Source organism: Etheostoma cragini, chromosome 18 (genome assembly GCF_013103735.1).
Source record: "Etheostoma cragini isolate CJK2018 chromosome 18, CSU_Ecrag_1.0, whole genome shotgun sequence".
NCBI lineage: Eukaryota > Metazoa > Chordata > Actinopteri > Perciformes > Percidae > Etheostoma > Etheostoma cragini.
This window is the reverse complement of record NC_048424.1, coordinates 1,733,911-1,750,931: the sequence shown is the minus strand read 5'-3', so window position 1 is coordinate 1,750,931 and position 17,021 is coordinate 1,733,911. Positions and strand designations below refer to the sequence as shown.

Below are 17,021 nucleotides of genomic sequence, written 5' to 3'. Positions count from 1 at the left end.
GGGGGGGGGGGGGTGATGTAGAAGCGGACAAATCTGCCTCGATTGACTGTGACGGAGACGGTGACGGAGCGATAGCGGCGGCACCAGCAGCACCAGCAGCGCCAGCAGCAGGAGCAGCACCAGCAGCGCCAGCAGCAGGAGCAGCAGGAGCAGCAGGAGCAGCAGGAGCAGCAGGAGCAGAAGGAGCAGCAGTCGCTCGGCGGATGGAGATGCCTGCTGAAGGCGGAGGGAGGATGGTAGTGATCTAGCGGGTGCTGCAGGGCTGTGCCGCATTGCCTGGCCGCCGCGAGCGACGCCGGGGAGACGGTGATGCTGTCGTAGTCATTGTGTCACAGACAGAGAGGAGAGGCTTTGACATGGAGGGAAGCGGCCGCGCGTCTGCGTCTGTGAGCTCAGGCCCCCCGGATCAGCAGGTTGGGTAGACCGCATGAAGCCTGGAGAGAGGACCTGAGTCATGACATAGGCTTAATAAAAAAAAAAAATACAATAAAGTTGAATTCTTGAATGTAGATTTGCAATGTGTCTGTGCGTAAAAGTGAACGGCCCATGAGGATGCATCATAGGAGCATCATAGCAGCAGCGTCTGTGCCAGTTCCGCGTGGATTACGTCTACAGAGCAGCAGGCCTCCATCTGGAGTCAGCCTGTGATCAGTAAAACCAAACAGGAAAACCATTTCATACACTTCACCCTGTTGATTGTGTTGCTTGACTGGAAGCTGGTTGTGGAGGGACAGCTGTTGCCAGAGATGACTCACTTACAGACTGGCCTCTCTCCAGAGACCCTGGAGAAGGCCAAGCTGGAGCTGAAAGAAAACCCGGAGACTTTACACCAGGACATCCAGGAGGTCCGGGACATGATCATCACCCGGCCGGACATCGGTTTCCTCCGGACGGACGACGCGTTCATCCTCCGATTCCTCCGGGCGAGGAAGTTCAACCACTTCGAGGCGTTTCGGCTGTTGGCACAGTATTTTGAGTACCGACAGCAGAACCTGGACATGTTCAAGAACCTGAAAGCCACGGACCCGGGGATAAAGCAGGCCCTGAAGGACGGTTTCCCCGGAGTACTGTCCAATCTGGACAAATACGGCAGGAAGATACTGGTCCTGTTCGCAGCCAACTGGGACCAGAGCAGGTAATAAACAGTCTGAGTTTAGGTAATCTGATCCACCACATGAAAAGCAGGGGAGAGTTTTAAAATCCACTGTAAATCACATGTGGTCTGGTTTGTGGAGCTGTCCATTAAGCACCACAGCATCTTTTATTTTATTTTATTTTATTTTTTTAGAAAATAATAATAACAAAAAATGCATTTTATTTTTAGAGCCCTTTTCATTGTTAAAATCAGTCCCAAAGTGCTACAGGGTAAATACAACAAATACAAAATTGCATATTTAGAAAGTTTTTGGGGGCCTTTTTTGAAAGAGTCCGTGGTTCGTGGAGCCTGAGGTACTCTGGGAGGGAAATCCAGAAGCGAGAAAACTAAAGGAAACCAACTCAGCTTTCTTCTTTATTTGAAAAAATGCACTACGTGGTCCAAAGTATGTGGACACCCAGCACCCATGGGTGTTCCTCTCCTGCTCTATAGCCTCCAGTCTTCTGGTTTCATTCTTTCTCACCAGATGTTGAAACTCGGCTGCAGGGATTTACTCACCCCTTCAGCCACAAGAGCATCAGGGGGTTCAGACTCTGATTTTTGGGGATCGGGTCTGGCTCATAGTCAGCGTTCCAGTTCATCCCACACGGTGTTGGATGGGGTTGAGGTCGGGACTCTGTGCAGGCCAGTCAAGTTCTTTTTCAGCAAACAGGGGAATGTCAAGTAGATTTCATGAATACAGCCCAAAATCCCATTTCCTTCAAAGAGCTTTGCGATTAAATGACCACGACCCTTAGAGCCTTGATTTAGATAAAGAAAATACCTGTTAGAGGAGAGGAAGGAGGAGTCCTTTATTCAGGATCGACAGGCATGCATATGTTTAATGTACAGCGTAGACAAAAAGAACAAAATAAGAACCCAATTAAAAGGATTTTTATGCACCCTGCTTTTAGCACAGGGGCATTCCATCCGTCCGTCCATCCATCCATCCGTCCATCCATCCATCCATCCATCCATCCGTCCATCCATCCATCCGTCCATCCATCCATCCATCCATCCGTCCATCCATCCATCCGTCCGTCCATCCGTCCATCCATCCATCCGTCCATCCATCCGTCCATCCATCCATCCGTCCATCCATCCATCCATGTATCCACGTCTGCTTATCCGGTATTGGGTCGCAGGGGGAGCAGCTCCAGCAGAGGACCCCAAACTTCCCTTTCCCGGGCCATACTAACCAGCTCCAACTGGGGGATCTCATGGCGTTCCCAGGCCAGGTTAGAGATAGAATCCCTCCACCTAGTCCTGGGCCTTCCCCGAGGCCTCCTCCCAGCTGGACGTCCCTCCACCTACTCCTGGGTCTTCTCCCAGCTGGACGTGCCTGGAAAACCTTCCGAGGGAGGCGCCCAGGTGCACAGGGGCATTATCATGTTGAAACCAAACAAAAGGTCCCCCCAAAACTGTTGCCCCAAAGCCGGAAACAGTACTGTCTTAAACGGAAAGGTGTTGTGTTGCGTTTGGATTTCTCTTATTCGAACTAAGAAGTAGCCTACCAAGCCAGACCCACATCAAGGTGTTGGGTCTGGGAGCTCAGCATTGGCAGGGCTCAATCAGAGGGGCGGGATAAACGGTTGTCTTTCAAATTCCCGTCTGCACGCATTGGGATAGAACTTCAACCAAAAAGAGCAAAGCTAGGCACAAGAGACTTCAGAGACAGTTTTAGGGGACCATGGATATTGAGATATTTGATCAAGAATATCCTAATATCTTATTTTCTCCATATCACCCATTTCTACTTACAGCTTAATTTTTTTTTGTCGATTGACTTAAGTACCCCCAATAAATATTCTCTCAACACTGCTCTGGCAACTAAAACAAACCTGTTCTTCTGTTCTTCTCAGATACACATTTGTGGACATACTAAGGGCGATCCTGCTGTCGTTGGAATCTATGATCGAAGACCCGGAGCTGCAGGTCAACGGCTTCATCCTAATCATCGACTGGAGTAACTTCACCTTCAAGCAGGCGTCCAAACTGACTCCCAGCATGCTGCGGCTGGCCATCGAGGGGCTGCAGGTAAGACACTTCCAGCTGACAGAAAGCTTCATTGGCGTTGGTTGGTTAGTGGCGTGTGCAATGGGCCTGACCTTACTCAAGTCTCTGGGTTGCATCCAAAGACTTCAACTTAAAAGGTCCCATGGCATGAAAATTTCACTTTATGAGTTCTTTTTAAAATTAATATGAGTTCCCCCAGCCTGCCTATGGTCCCCCAGTGGCTAGAAATGGAGATAGGTGTGAACCGAGCCCTGGGTATCCTGCTATTATTTTGTCAAAAGTAAATGTTAAGCTGTTACGATTTGCTCCTAGTTTAGACCCCAGTAGCAGATTCAGACACAGGCTCAATGGATTGGAAATAGCAGTTTTAAATTTCACCTCAGTATTTGCGATACAGAGAGTGGAAAACGGTGGAGAGGTGACAATCCTGGTTTGAAAACGGTTTCTTGTGGTAGGCATGAAGACAGGCTCCTCTTCGGCAGGGGGCGGAGACAGGAGAGACACAGGTGAAGTTATAGTCAGTAAAACAACAGTTCAATGTCAAATTCTTCACTGGAGTTTGAAACCGAAACAAAGAGTTACCACATGGAGAGCGGAAAACCATCTGGCGATGAGCGATTGAAGAGCCAGGTTTCTTCAAGTCAGGTGGGCCTGGTGATGCCTGTAGAGCTACGCCCCTGCTGATGAGCACACACACACCGCCACACACACAGGGGAGGGACACAGGGAAAGAAAGGTCACAGGCCGGGCTGTGACATTTTCAAATCTGAGGATTTGCTGTAAATTGAATTAATTAAAGTGCCCATATAATGAAAAACTAAATCCCTTTTTCTAGGATTTGGGGTGGAGTTATTTTGTGTCTCTGGTGCTTCTGCAGGAATGTGCACTACAAAATTAAGGTGTTTTTTGAAAATGAAACCATGTAAACCTATCTGGTACAACCTCAAAGTATAATTAGGAGCCGGAAAATGAGCAGAATATGGGCGCTTTGAATATCTTTGGGTTTTTGATTGTCGATCGGCCAAAACAAGCAATCTGAAGACGTCACCTTGGCCTGGTGCTTCACAGATGTTTTTGACAGAAGGACTTGGAAATACAGTTGACAGGTTACCTGGTATCAATTATAAACTATAGATTATCCCAGCATTATATCATCATCTAGAAATCTACAGTCTTGTCTTTTTAAACAAACTGTTTCTATGTTGGTGCTGGAGGAAAATCTCCAGCAGCAGGACCAACCTCCAGCCTCCACGGTGCAGTCAACCTGGTCCACTGAAGTCAGGAGTCGTGTTAAAGCTGCCAGCTCCTTTAAGGGAATAATGACATTTCAATTGAGATTAAACATTGCTGTTTTTTAGTTGTTTTTTTATCCAAGGTTGGTTTGGTAGGTGATGATGCAAAGAAAGTGATTTTTTTTTAAATGGTTGTCTGTTTGGTTTTCTTAAGTTCTCCCTTTTTCTAATCAGAGTCCAGGTTTTTCTCATGTGGCATGTAAAGAACAGGGATGCGACAGTGCTTAGTGGATTTCTTTCTGTGTGTGGAGGACACATTAGTCAGTTGCAAGGACACCTTCAACATCATTATTAGAATGAGTTACAGGGGAAGAGTGTGTCCTCTGTTAACCAGCCCAACCCAAGAGGAGGTGTGTGTGTGTGTGTGTGTGCGCGCGTGTGTTATTGCTTTCTCCACATCCTTGGGAATCACCTGCCAATTTGTGTTGAGCTCCATTAGTCAAAGTGAAATCTAAGGGAAGTGTTTCCAGAGGGAAGTGTTGAGTGAGACGCAGCGTGGTCTAAAAGATTATCCGACGTGCTTGTGACGGATGCCAAACTGTCAAAGTTGCATCACTTGAATTTTACACTACATTAACATCCTAGTTTTCTGTCTTAAAACTGACTAAACGAGATGAGGAAATCATATCCCTGAGGCTAAAAGACGTTTTAATGTAACTGTCCTACTTACTGAGTGTCTGAAATTCAAATTTATTCTGTAAGCAACCATAAAGATTTTAGTTCATAATTTTCTCAAAGAAATATCTGATTCCAAATTTGAACGGCATTAAAAATGGTTGTGAAAAAATGTTTAACCTATTTGGTACCAAATGATGTGTGGCTTGTCTGTCTTTATTTAGCTAATGGGGGGGGTTTAAGCCTAGAAATCTAGCGACTCTCCGTTGGCTTGTGAGCTGGAAAAAACAAATTCTGGACAGGCCAATCACATCTTGTATAGAGTCTATGAGCGAGCCTAAAGGTCCCATGGCATGACAATGTCACTTTATGAGGGTTTTTTAACATTAATATGCGTTCCCCCAGTCTGCCTTTGGTCCCCCAGTGGCTAGAAATGATGATAGGTGTAAACCGAGCCCTGGTTGTCCTGCCTTGCCGTTGAGAAAATGAAAGCTCAGATGGGCCGATCTGGAATCTTGCCCCTTATGAGGTCATGAAAGATACTCAAGACTGTAGAAAGAAAGGGTCCAATTAGGCCAAATTTTTTACTTTAAATATAAAATGGAAATGTTCCCATTCTTGAACTCATGACTTGTACTGAAGAAGCCATAGTACCAGGTGATCGCTGCCATTGTGTCTGTTGCCAAAATGAAAATGATTGATACCCGATGATTGAGGCATGTGATGCAGCCCGGCGTATACCAGGCAACCAATCACAAGGCCTCTTCTAGATGGATTATGATTTCAACCAATACCTGTTTTCTGAACGAGCGCACTTCTTCAATGGTTTTGTTTTTAAGGAGTCAGTTACTTTAGAACAAAAGCGTTTAGTGCTGCACTCCGTCGAGACCAACTAGAATATTTGACTAGTCCACTGGGCGAGTCTGAGACAAGTCGGAGTCCAAGATGAGTCCGAGACAACAGAAAAGCGTCTCCAGTGTGGACTGGAGACCAAGTCGGGACTCAAGTACCACTGTCCTGAATACCGCATTTCTGACGGCTCTCCAGACACACACTACAGCCTGAATTATTGATAATTCCGGTAATGTGGGGGTTTTGGCAACCTGTCCCAATGTGTAACCTTCAGTTTTTCAGTAGTAGTAAACAGTTCTTCAGGGTACTGACCGGTGAGTATACTTGCTTACATTTGGAAATGTAATCCTTGGCTCCAGTAGTCTTCATCCTGAACTGCAGGAAACAGAAAGCTTCCGTTTTTAGTGATGACTCACAATAACAGGACCAAATGTAATTTGAGCAGTACACTTTCTTCTATTTTATCTCCTACTACTCCTACTACTACATACGACGTGTCTACATAATCAGGCTGCCTCCTGCATTGTCTGTAAACACGAGCTGTGGTATGTTGGGGATCACATGTCTCACCTTTCAGACTGAGGGAACAAAGTGTAGACGCCAGCCAACGCACCACTGTGACGAGTACGAATATAACATATTTCTGACGGCTCTCCAGACACAGATTACAGCGTGAATTATTGATTTGACCTATTAGCTGAGCCCTGAGTCATTCCCCACTGTGCAACTGCTCACACAAATAGATGCTCATCATTTGGTGCAGAGAAGGAAGGCGTGTAACAGAGTGATTTGATTTGGCAAATCAAATGCACAAAACACGTTACCAAAAGCATCAAGGATGTGGCAATCAATTCCTACTTGTTTCCCTCTGGGTGGAAAAACAAATTTTGTACAAAGGTTGTAATGATATTGGTCTTCCTTATTGTCAATGAATCACACGAAGGAACCCAAAACAATGAATGGATCCATTAACAAGTAATGTTTTTGTACCAAAGCCTTGACATAGCTTGATATATCCATTCATCCATCCATCCATCCATTACTAATGAACCTTTATCAAAACATCTCATTGTGTAAATATCGGTGAAAGCACCAATAGTCAACACTACAATGTTGTTGCAGTATCAATATTGAGGTAGTTAAAAAATATTGTGATATTTTAAATTTTTTTTATTTTATATGTTAAATTTAACATTTATGTTTCACCCTGTACAGTATGTGAGACTATAATGGAGAGCCAAGTCTGAGTCCACCCCCCCCCCCCCCCCCCCCCCCCACACACACACACACACACACACACACTGAGATCTAAATATTGTTAAACAGCCACAGTGAGTCACAGTGAGTCACTTCAGACGGAGCGAGTGTTGAGCTGCAGCTGAGTCAGAAATCCTGCAAAATTTACGGCGGAACCCGAACAATCCCTTAAATGAAACCTCGTTGATATAGACGATGCAGAATGTGACGTAGTTCCATTTGTTTTTTTTAAAGCTAAAAAACCCCGCCTCCTTACTCATAATTTGGCGTTCTTATTCTAGAAGGTGAGGGACATCTGGCCGAAAATGAGGGACAGACGGCGGACTAATAGACCTTTTAGACTAAACAATATCTCTTTTTTTTACCAGTTTTTGCGACAAAAAAAGAAATGTAGCTCAGCGTAAGTTCTGTCATGAAGACCTAACTTTTAATCAGGGCTCTTCTACATCAGCTGTTATCCTAATAAATGGACTTTTTTGCTGTGAATAACTGTCGCATATCTGCAACTAATCTCTCCTGATTTAAATGTAGCTTGGCGTAAATGTTTTAGAAAGACTTAGTTTAATCGATGTTCTCTTCCTAAATGGAATCAGCTGTTGGAGGCGTTCACCTTCCTGCTTAACCAATCAGAATTGTACACAAATGGCAAGGGCCAATCACAGAGTCACAACCCTGCTTTAAATTGGTTTCTCCCTTTGCTATCAGATGTCATTGCAAGCAAAGAGTGCAACCCTCCACCCCCCCCTCTACATTCATTGAAAGGTGAAAGGTTCTCTAACCCTATATTAATATACAAAATATTCCTTTAGTGATGGGGTCTAATCGCCAAAGACTTTGTACATGTTATTGAGCTGTTCTATACACCTCATTTGCATATCTGCAAACACGTCTCTTCTGAGTGTTTTCACTGTTATGATCCATGAGAATATATTTTTTAAAAACAAATAGTCTTTGGTGCAGATCTTCATGCTTCCAATAGGAAGATACATTTCCATTTTGATGACTCCTTAAGGGCCAAACCGTCAGAATGACTAACACACCTTCAGCAAAATGACCATGAAACATAGGAAACATATTAATTCCCTCCTCTCTGGTGTATAATTCCTTATTTTTCTGGTGACTACGTTTTCTGCTAATGACTTACGTGACCAATATAATATCATAATACCCCTAGTACACAGCATATGAAGTAAATCACTCTTCTTTATTATTATAATTCAATTTTTTTCTTAAATGAACGAAAAACTGACAATTACCATGAACAGTCACACCCCTCGGGACCACAGCTAATGTTACAATTAATTGTGGTAAAACAAAGAAACGGCAATTTTGTAAAGAATTGTTGCAATTACACAATTGTGACGGGCCTCCTGAACGCATCACTTAGTTAACGTCTGTGTTTATCAGCAACATATTTATCTGCTGCTGATTCCACAGAGTCTCCATCGTCCTCAGTGCTCGGTCATCTGATGGATGTATGAACTGACAGCAAGGTGACAAATAACAGCATCCTACTACACTGCAAACATTTAAATACAAGGTGATCCAAGTTGTTTTTTAACCAAACCATCTTTCTCTCACTATATATTTGGGATCTTTAGTTTGGGATTTTTTTTTTTACATGACAATTATGCCATACACACACTTGTTCCTTATCCGCTGATAGGGAGATTGAATGTATGACAGTGACAAATCAAGATTAGCTACCATAAAATATCTAATTAAATTGTGCTTGACAATATTTTTTACCTTTTGATAAGGAATAATCAGAGTTTATCGTACTGAAATAAGATAAAATAACATTCTTGAATGCCCTTTTTCAGTCCTCTTCCAGTTCTGCCCGTCGTGAGTCATCTGCTCGCCTTTCTTTTGCCTTGTCCCCCATGTTGATGCTGCTCAATTGTGATGTACTCTTTGTCATGGCAACCCTGGCCGTGTTAGTTTTAAACACAAATAGCATGTAGGCCACGTGCCTTGGGATCCAAATTTGTAGCATAGTGTGCACAGATCAAAGCAGAAACAAGACTGATATGACTGGTAAGACAAGACCGGCCCGTAGAAGGTTTGATGGTTTTTACACCCGCAATTAAGCAACGAATTTAAATTATTTTTATTTTAGGATCATTTTTGGTGCATTTTTAAAAGGATTTTGTCAGGAGACAGGCAGGAAATGTGGAGAGAGAGAGAGGGAGAGAGTGTTAAATAAAGCAAGCAACAGAATGGATTAGGATGGAGTTGAACAGGGGACGTTGTGGTTTACAGCTTCAACTTTACATAAACTCTTACCCCCCCCCGTGTCCCATTATCTGGAACAAGGGGTGTTGTAACCCGGTCTCACACTCAAATTAGACAGAGGGTAGTCTAGATTGCCGATTGTTGTGCAGGATGTACCTCTTGTCGGCCGGATATCTGTCACCTTCCACTTCCTTTGTGTTGGCATTTTAAACTCGGGTGGATTTCTGAGGACTACGGTTACCTGGTCCTCAGATCTCTGCAGGGTAAATCCAGACAGCTAGCGAGACTATCTGTCCAATCTGTGTTTTCTCTTCAACTACTTCTGAACGTACACATGTTCCACCTAAACAACTTCCTTCCAGAGGCTGTGTTGCAGCGGCACCGTCATTGTGTCCGAGGCTTGGAACCGCCCAAGTCCGTTTGTAATTGGTTTAAAGAAATGCCAATAAATCAGAGCAAGTTAGAACTTCGCTTTTTCTTATTTTTTTCAATACTGTAATAAAGTTGAGACTTTTGGACTTTTGGAGAAACACTAAGAAGCAGACATAAGAAATATATCGACATGTTTTAAGCCCCCTTATCGATTGTTTTGATCTCTTTTTTTAGGGAGTGTTTTTTTTAAGGGGGACACATCTACCTCTTCTTATTATTAGGGGGGGGTATATCCCCTGCATCCCCCCCAAATCTACACCTATGGGGTGGGTCCACATGTCCACCGCACTGGTCGATGCCCTCTGTCGCCGGCACTTACAACAGGTCTGAGTGGATTTGAATGCACCAGAAGTAGGCGAGTTACTCAGGTTGTGTCATTGCCTCATATTAAAATCAGCAATAAAAAAATCAAATGAAAATACAAACAGAAGTATAGGGAGGAAAACTCATTAAAATATGCAATATGATGCCGAATGTGTCATTTGGCATCAAATTTGGGCTTTGGAGGCCAAAACCGCCTCCGCACCCCCCCCCCCCCCCCCCCCCACACACACACACACTGGTTAAATGTTAGCACATGGAGTTCAGAAAGCATCCTGCCTTGGACTGACCAACTGACCGGCTTGCATCACTGTCTTTTTGCTCCGCCGCTACTCGTTTCCTGCAGCTCTTTGCTTTGCGCAGAGATTTGTCTCTGAGAGAGAGAGAGAGAGAGAGAGAGAGAGAGAGAGAGAGAGAGAGAGAGAGAGAGAGAGAGAGAGAGGAGGTCTAATGATCAGTGAGGGACACATTCAGAGAAGCTGACTCAACAAAGCCTTGTGTCCTGGAGTTGACCCCTCTCTGGTCTGGCTCTTCATGTGCTGCCTGAGATTGGATTGTCTGGGCCCGATGTGCTTACTCTTCTTTGATACAGTGAACACGGCACAGCACATGCTCCATTTTTCCAATTGTATGGAAAGCATATTTCCTCTCATATTTCATTATACTCTCATACAAGAGATTATATAAAAGAGTCAGTGGAAACACAGGGAGGGAGACAGGATGAGGACGGGACTGAAACCCATCCAGTCGTAATCCTCTAGGATCACACTCTTACTGAGGGATTACAGTTTCAAATCTGCAAAACCTTCTTTTGGGTTGTTCTTCTCAAAACTATTTACAAAGTAATGTGTAAGAAAATATTACAGATGTTGTGGCCAATTTAAAATTACCACTTTTAAAGTTTCTCCAGTTCAAGAGTTCAAGAAACAACCTCACTTATAGATGTTCAAAGTAAATAATAATCAATACACACACATTTAACAAAATATACATTAAAAAAATTAAATAATAAGAATACATAGTTTTTTTAAATATATAGTACATACATTATTCCTTTCATAAGAGATTAGATCTCACAGTTGACCATTTTATTCAGCACCATATACTGTACAAGTACATGTTTTTACCTTAAACTTTGCAACATAAAGCATGTTGTAAGTTTCATTTATTTAGCACATTTCACAAAAAGGACAGTTAAAAATAAATAAAAACACCAACATGCAATGAAAAGGACAGAAACCTTTTCATAATCTTTCAGTCACAACATTTTCTTTCCACCTGGAATGGATTTTTAAAGCTTTGACTCCTTCTTTTTTGTTTTGTTTTTGTAGTTTTTTTGTAGGTGGACTTGAAGTGTTGTATAGACGTTTTGTTTCTGAGATCAGTGATGTGAACTCGCCTCGTTAAGGGGATCCGTCCCAGCCTGACACCATCTGACCTCAGATCAGATACCTGCCACTCAGGAGTGAATGAGCCGTCCTGTATCTCTGGACAGCTGCTGACAGCCAGCAGACTCTACACTGCAGTCAAGGAAGGCAGGGAGTTTGGTGGTGGGGGGGGGGGGCGACACTAGGGCGAAGGTTTAGTTTCAACGTTGGGGCACACACATTATAACCAGGGGGTCTGTCTGGGGGCGCGCCCCCAAACCCTTTTGACTGTCAACCAGTTCAAATACTGTGTGTGAAATAGTTAAAAAACTAATATGTACTGATAAGAAGAAGGGCTGGATCTGAATATCAGAATACACAGATATTCGTTTGTTGGGTAGGTGTTTGATTTTCAGCCCTAAGATCCATGTTTGGAGCCCCCTGAATGGCAATTTTTATCTCTTTTTGGGGATAAGGTTGTCTTAGCCCTCATGTTGTATTCCTATATCAATGTTCTTTTTAATTCCCACATGATTAATTCCACCCAACGCTCTTTATTCGTCTTATTCAATTCTACAGCATTTGGAAACAAATGAAGTGTTTTTGAAATAGTATTGAGTAAAAGTTGACACACACACACTAGTTTAATGTTAGCAGGTCTCCTCTTAAAACACTATGGATTGTCTGTTCTGATCAATTGTAAATGAAATGTAGGCTAGCTGGAATCTTTCATTTGGAGGACTAAATATCAATAAAAGTTATCCTCATGAACAGTCTGTCCCCCTCGCTTTGGAAATCCCGGCTACGCCCCTGTGTGTAGCCTGCATTTAAAGCTTTTAATGTCTTTAAAGTGATGATTCTTACGTCTGTGTCTGTTGGCAGGATTTGGCTCAAATGTGTTGACACATGGACCATGACTCAGGATTCAATAGATCAGATTAGATCTGGGATTTTGTCCATTAGACAGTTTTTGTTTTGGCCAAACCTCTTAATGATGCATTCACACGCTCGTGGGAAAGTCCGACATGTGGTGCTTCTCCCTTGGTTGATAATGGGATGGTTGTGTTCCTGTGCTTTACTCAAACAGGAAGGTTCAAACTTAATGATGTTATTAAAGTAATGTAAAAACTAAGCTGACGGCGCCGCACAGTTACAGAAATGCATTAGAAGTCTTCACAGGACTCGACCCGGAGACTCAAGTCCAGTCGGGTCTAAATCAGGGCTGGGCATCATATCGATATTACATCGACATACAGCAGCTGTTCTGTTATCTGACTTTACTGGGATGCTGGAGGATGTGTTGATAAGGAATCCACTTGACACTGTCTTTGATTTTAGAGGTTTACCACATCAAAGATTTTCAGCATCAATTTACATGTTAGGTAACCTAGAAACTTATGGGTAAAGTACAGGATTGTTGCTTTTTTTTGAGAATCTTGTTGCTGAACGTGACAGTGTTTTCTTTCCATTCGGTCTAATTGTCCTCTGATCTAGTTTGATTGGGTCTTTTATTGAAATAGTATTGAGTAAAAGTTGACATATTCCAGTCTGTGATTATCATCAACATCCATTCCTTTAATTTTAGTCTAAATAATTCCTAATTTCTGCTTTTGTAACTCAAACATTTTCTTAGACTTTGCTGCCTAAGTTACGGATAGATATTGTAGTTATAGATATAGAAACGGGAGTGTCATCTTCCTTTTAAAACTGTAATTTATTTTTTTACTGCATTTACTAAAGTAAAATCACATGATCTGTCCCCTCCTCCTTCTCTTCCTCTGTCCCTCTGGCCTCCTCATGCCTTTCACTTTAGTTTTCTTTACCCTCCCCCCCCCTCCTTTCTTGATTCAGTCCCTCCATTATTGTTCCCCAGACACAATACTGGCAGGGCACTTTACGTTTTGTCAGTTTCTGGGAAAAGGTAGAATGTAATTCATCTGTTTTGTGTCAAAATGAACTCAATAATCATAGAAACATGATACAGTCTCAAGTTAAAAGTAATGGTTACCTTCATTGAACCTAGAAGAAGCACCATCTTTCTCCGTCAGCAGCCAGATGCAGGGTTCACTGTGTTTAGTCGTAGCCCCCCCCCCCCCCCCCCCCCCCCCCCCCCCCCCCCCCCCCCCCCCCCCCCCCCCCCCCCCCCCCCCCCCCCCCCCCCTTTCCTTCCTCCACCCTCCCCGGGCCCCTCCTGCTACATCCCACCCTCGCCATGTTGCCACGGCAACACGTCGGACTGCCACGCTATCTGCTCTGCCCTCTCCTCCAGATGGGCCTCCCCTTTGTTGCACACAGACATTAAAACACATTTCTCCATCTTGCTCACTCTTGTTTGTTTCTTCCGAGACGCTGCTCGGCCTATCACTGAGCGCGTCACACAACACTGTAAAAGATTGATAAACAATGATGTAATATTAATCGTGTAATGCTGCTCGCTATAGCCACACAATGCTGCTGCAGTAAATAAATACAGACACAGAGTGAGGAAATCTTTTACCTTTGTTCTTTAGTGCATCTTAATCTTTTGTGTTGTTTTTTTTTTTTTTTTAGCATCCACAATGAAGTTGACTTTTTTTTGTAATTACATATATCAACAAGTTTTGGATGGACTGCTAATTTAAGGATGAATTGTAATTACTTTGGTGATAATCTGCATTTTGCCACTAGCAAGTCTTTCATCTGTCCCTTTTTATAGAGCTTGAATGTCCCATATTTTGATCACTTTAACACACACAACAGTGCAGTGAACTCTCCGTGGATTTACTTTGCATTAGCATCGTTACATAACGTGCAACCCCCCCCCAGAATAACTGGCACTCCGGAGAAAATAGTGACAAAAACGTCTGAAATAGGTGTTGGCCTATGGTTTCTTCTAAGGCTGCAGCCTGTGTGTGAAAACACTTTAATTCTGCGCGATATCTTAGAGCAATAACTCAAATCTTCTGATCCGCCTCCTTCTCATCATCATTATCATGCATAAAAGATGATAAAAGGTTTCTAAGCACCCTATACTTTTTTTAAATCTCAAGCAGTATAATTAAGACAGCACATTCATAATATGCTGTCAAATTGAAAAAAGCAGATCCAAGCAAAGGAGTTTGACCCTCCTGTTGTCCTCGGTTCAAATTAGACCACTTTAAAAAATGTCTATATCTGAAATATGGGTTTCTTTTTAACCAAATTAGCCCAAATAATGGATTGGATTCCATACAATATCTCTTTTATTCTTGACAAAACTCATCTGTACGTTCCTCAAAGCAGGATTAGCTGGGAGACTTCTTCTAGACCAGGGCCACTTGTGGAATACCTGCACAACAGGGACAGGAAGTGGTTTATTTGGAGATTCTGGTCAACTAGTGGCTGTTGTAGCAGTGTTTTGGCATTGAGAACGAGCTAGCATGCTATGGTTAGCCACACAGCTAACCCGGAGACTGAAGGCAGAGGACATTCAGAAACCGGATCTCACTCAACAACAGCATGGGTAGTTTTTTCCCCAAGTTTGATTGCGTGTGGAAGCACCAGAGACACAAAATAACACACACAAATCCCAGAAAAATAGATTTTTTCATTCCGTCACTGTCTGTCTACTTTTTAGATTAGATTAGATTTCCTAAGGGCCAATTGGTTCATTGTTACAATTCAATTTAAAATACGCTTTAAAAATAAATATGTGCATTTAGCATATGCATATATTGCTAAAGCACATATTAGCATGTTTGTTTTGTCCATATGTGCTCGTGCTGTGTTCTGCAAGTGTTAGGCCACGTCTACGCTGCTACAATTAGTTTTTTGTCCCCCCCCCGGCTCAAATGTCAGACTCCGCCTATGGTTCTGGGACTATAAGTGCAGCCGATCGAGATCTTCATCCCACAAAGAGAAGTGAAGCAGCGCTGAGCTCTGCTTTCTGTCACATACTGAAACATTCACCATTGATTTACCCCATTTTCCTTTTACTAGCTTTATTCAGATGTCCTCTCATGAAGGTGTTTTCTTTGTAAAGAACAAGCCAATGTCGTCACTCCGGGCTACACTTTACATCCAGCAAAGAAAGAGACACTGGAATGGATTCAGAACTCACTTTTTCACTCGAGGACACGTTTACTCATGCTTGTGTGGATCAGAAGTGACAGCAGCAGAGCCGAGCGGAGAGAGCTCATCGGCCTGATGTGCTGTTCCAAGACGGAGATGGAGGGGGGAGACGGAGACGGGGGGGGGGGGTACGAGCACCACGACCCCGGTAACATATAGAGTGGTAGACAACGCATGTCAGATTTTGTAACATCAGCTGCTGGTGTGGAGTGCTGATAGACTCTCGCTCTCCGACAAAAATGTTGCATCTTACAGCGTTTTCTCTTCAAAAACTGCATTTTGCGGCTTTGTTCATCAGGGGAAAAAAAAAATAACAGATGTATGTATTTGCCAAAAACATTGTCTTTTTTACAACTACCTTCAATCAGTAAGCGGAGACCTTTCCTCAACACATTATTTAAATCTACATAGCAAGAGATATTTTTACGATTCCTTTTTTTGTCTCTAACATCTAAAAAGAAAGTGAAAAATAACCCTTATAATTTTAACTTTCCTTTAAATTAAGTTAATGAGTTAATTTGCAAAAAAGAGAATAAAGCCATTCTTAGAATCAATAAATCTTGAAATTGATTTTAGGACGCAATACAAAAAACCTCATTTAGGAAGATTAAAGAAATGTAGATTTCTTATCAAAACAACTCATATTTTCCAGAAACAGTCCAGAGGCCAAAGAGATTTAATTCATCTTGATTTTGAACTGAAAATCAGCATATCGGTCCACCCAAGGAGAATAAAACACTGTGTAGTTTGACTAAGTAGAGCACACTGCCAGCAAATATTTATTAGGGTAATACACAGTAATGAATGCACAGGGGGAAATAAATTAGAGTGAAGTCATGTCTCAGGTACACTTTCCATTATTCTGACAAGCAGGGTGATCAGAATAGAACCGAGAATTGAAATCAAATTTGTGAAATATTTCAGGGGCAACTGTAGGATCAGACCTTTATGGGGTCTCATCCCCTTATGGGGGCTCATCCCCTTATGAATGTGATACGGCTATAGTGCGTACAAAAATGTTTATTTCTCTGTCCAGGTGGATGATAAAGGCTTGTAGAGAGTCATCCAGTACCATCCTTTCGCTGCTGTCCCAGTCCCATTTGATCCGTTAAATAAGAAATGAGCCGCCGGTGACTCACAGGTTGGAGGACCTGAAACATTTTTACCCACTGCAGACCAGCCTCACTCCCAGAGATGGGAAGTTACAAAGTACAAATACTTTGTTACTGTACTCAAGTAGATTATTTAGATAATTTACTATTTTTTGTGCTGACTTTTTATTTTTACTCTTTACATAATGAACACAAATAGCGGTACTTTCTACACTTTACATTTTACAAAATTGGCTTGTTACTTTACTTTTAAATAATTTCAGATTAAACTAATATACGTACGTTGCAAATCATTGCG

The 17,021-nt window shown here is 42.6% G+C and overlaps 1 protein-coding gene and 1 long non-coding RNA gene across 2 annotated transcripts in view; one reads left to right on the top strand and one right to left on the bottom strand.

Annotated features, from left to right (window-relative positions):
• Positions 1 to 5,705, bottom strand: part of LOC117961052 — a 16,452-nt gene extending 10,747 nt beyond the window's left edge. The window contains exon 1 of the long non-coding RNA XR_004660293.1: positions 5,690 to 5,705. This is a non-coding gene — a long non-coding RNA (uncharacterized LOC117961052). The remainder of the gene's footprint in view (positions 1 to 5,689) is intronic.
• Positions 144 to 17,021, top strand: part of clvs2 (clavesin 2) — a 30,319-nt gene continuing 13,441 nt past the window's right edge. Inside the window, exons 1-2 of the mRNA XM_034899386.1 lie at positions 144 to 1,135; positions 2,998 to 3,172. Of these exons, the coding sequence (XP_034755277.1) occupies positions 747 to 1,135; positions 2,998 to 3,172 (564 nt within the window). The 5' untranslated portion in view covers positions 144 to 746. The remainder of the gene's footprint in view (positions 1,136 to 2,997; positions 3,173 to 17,021) is intronic.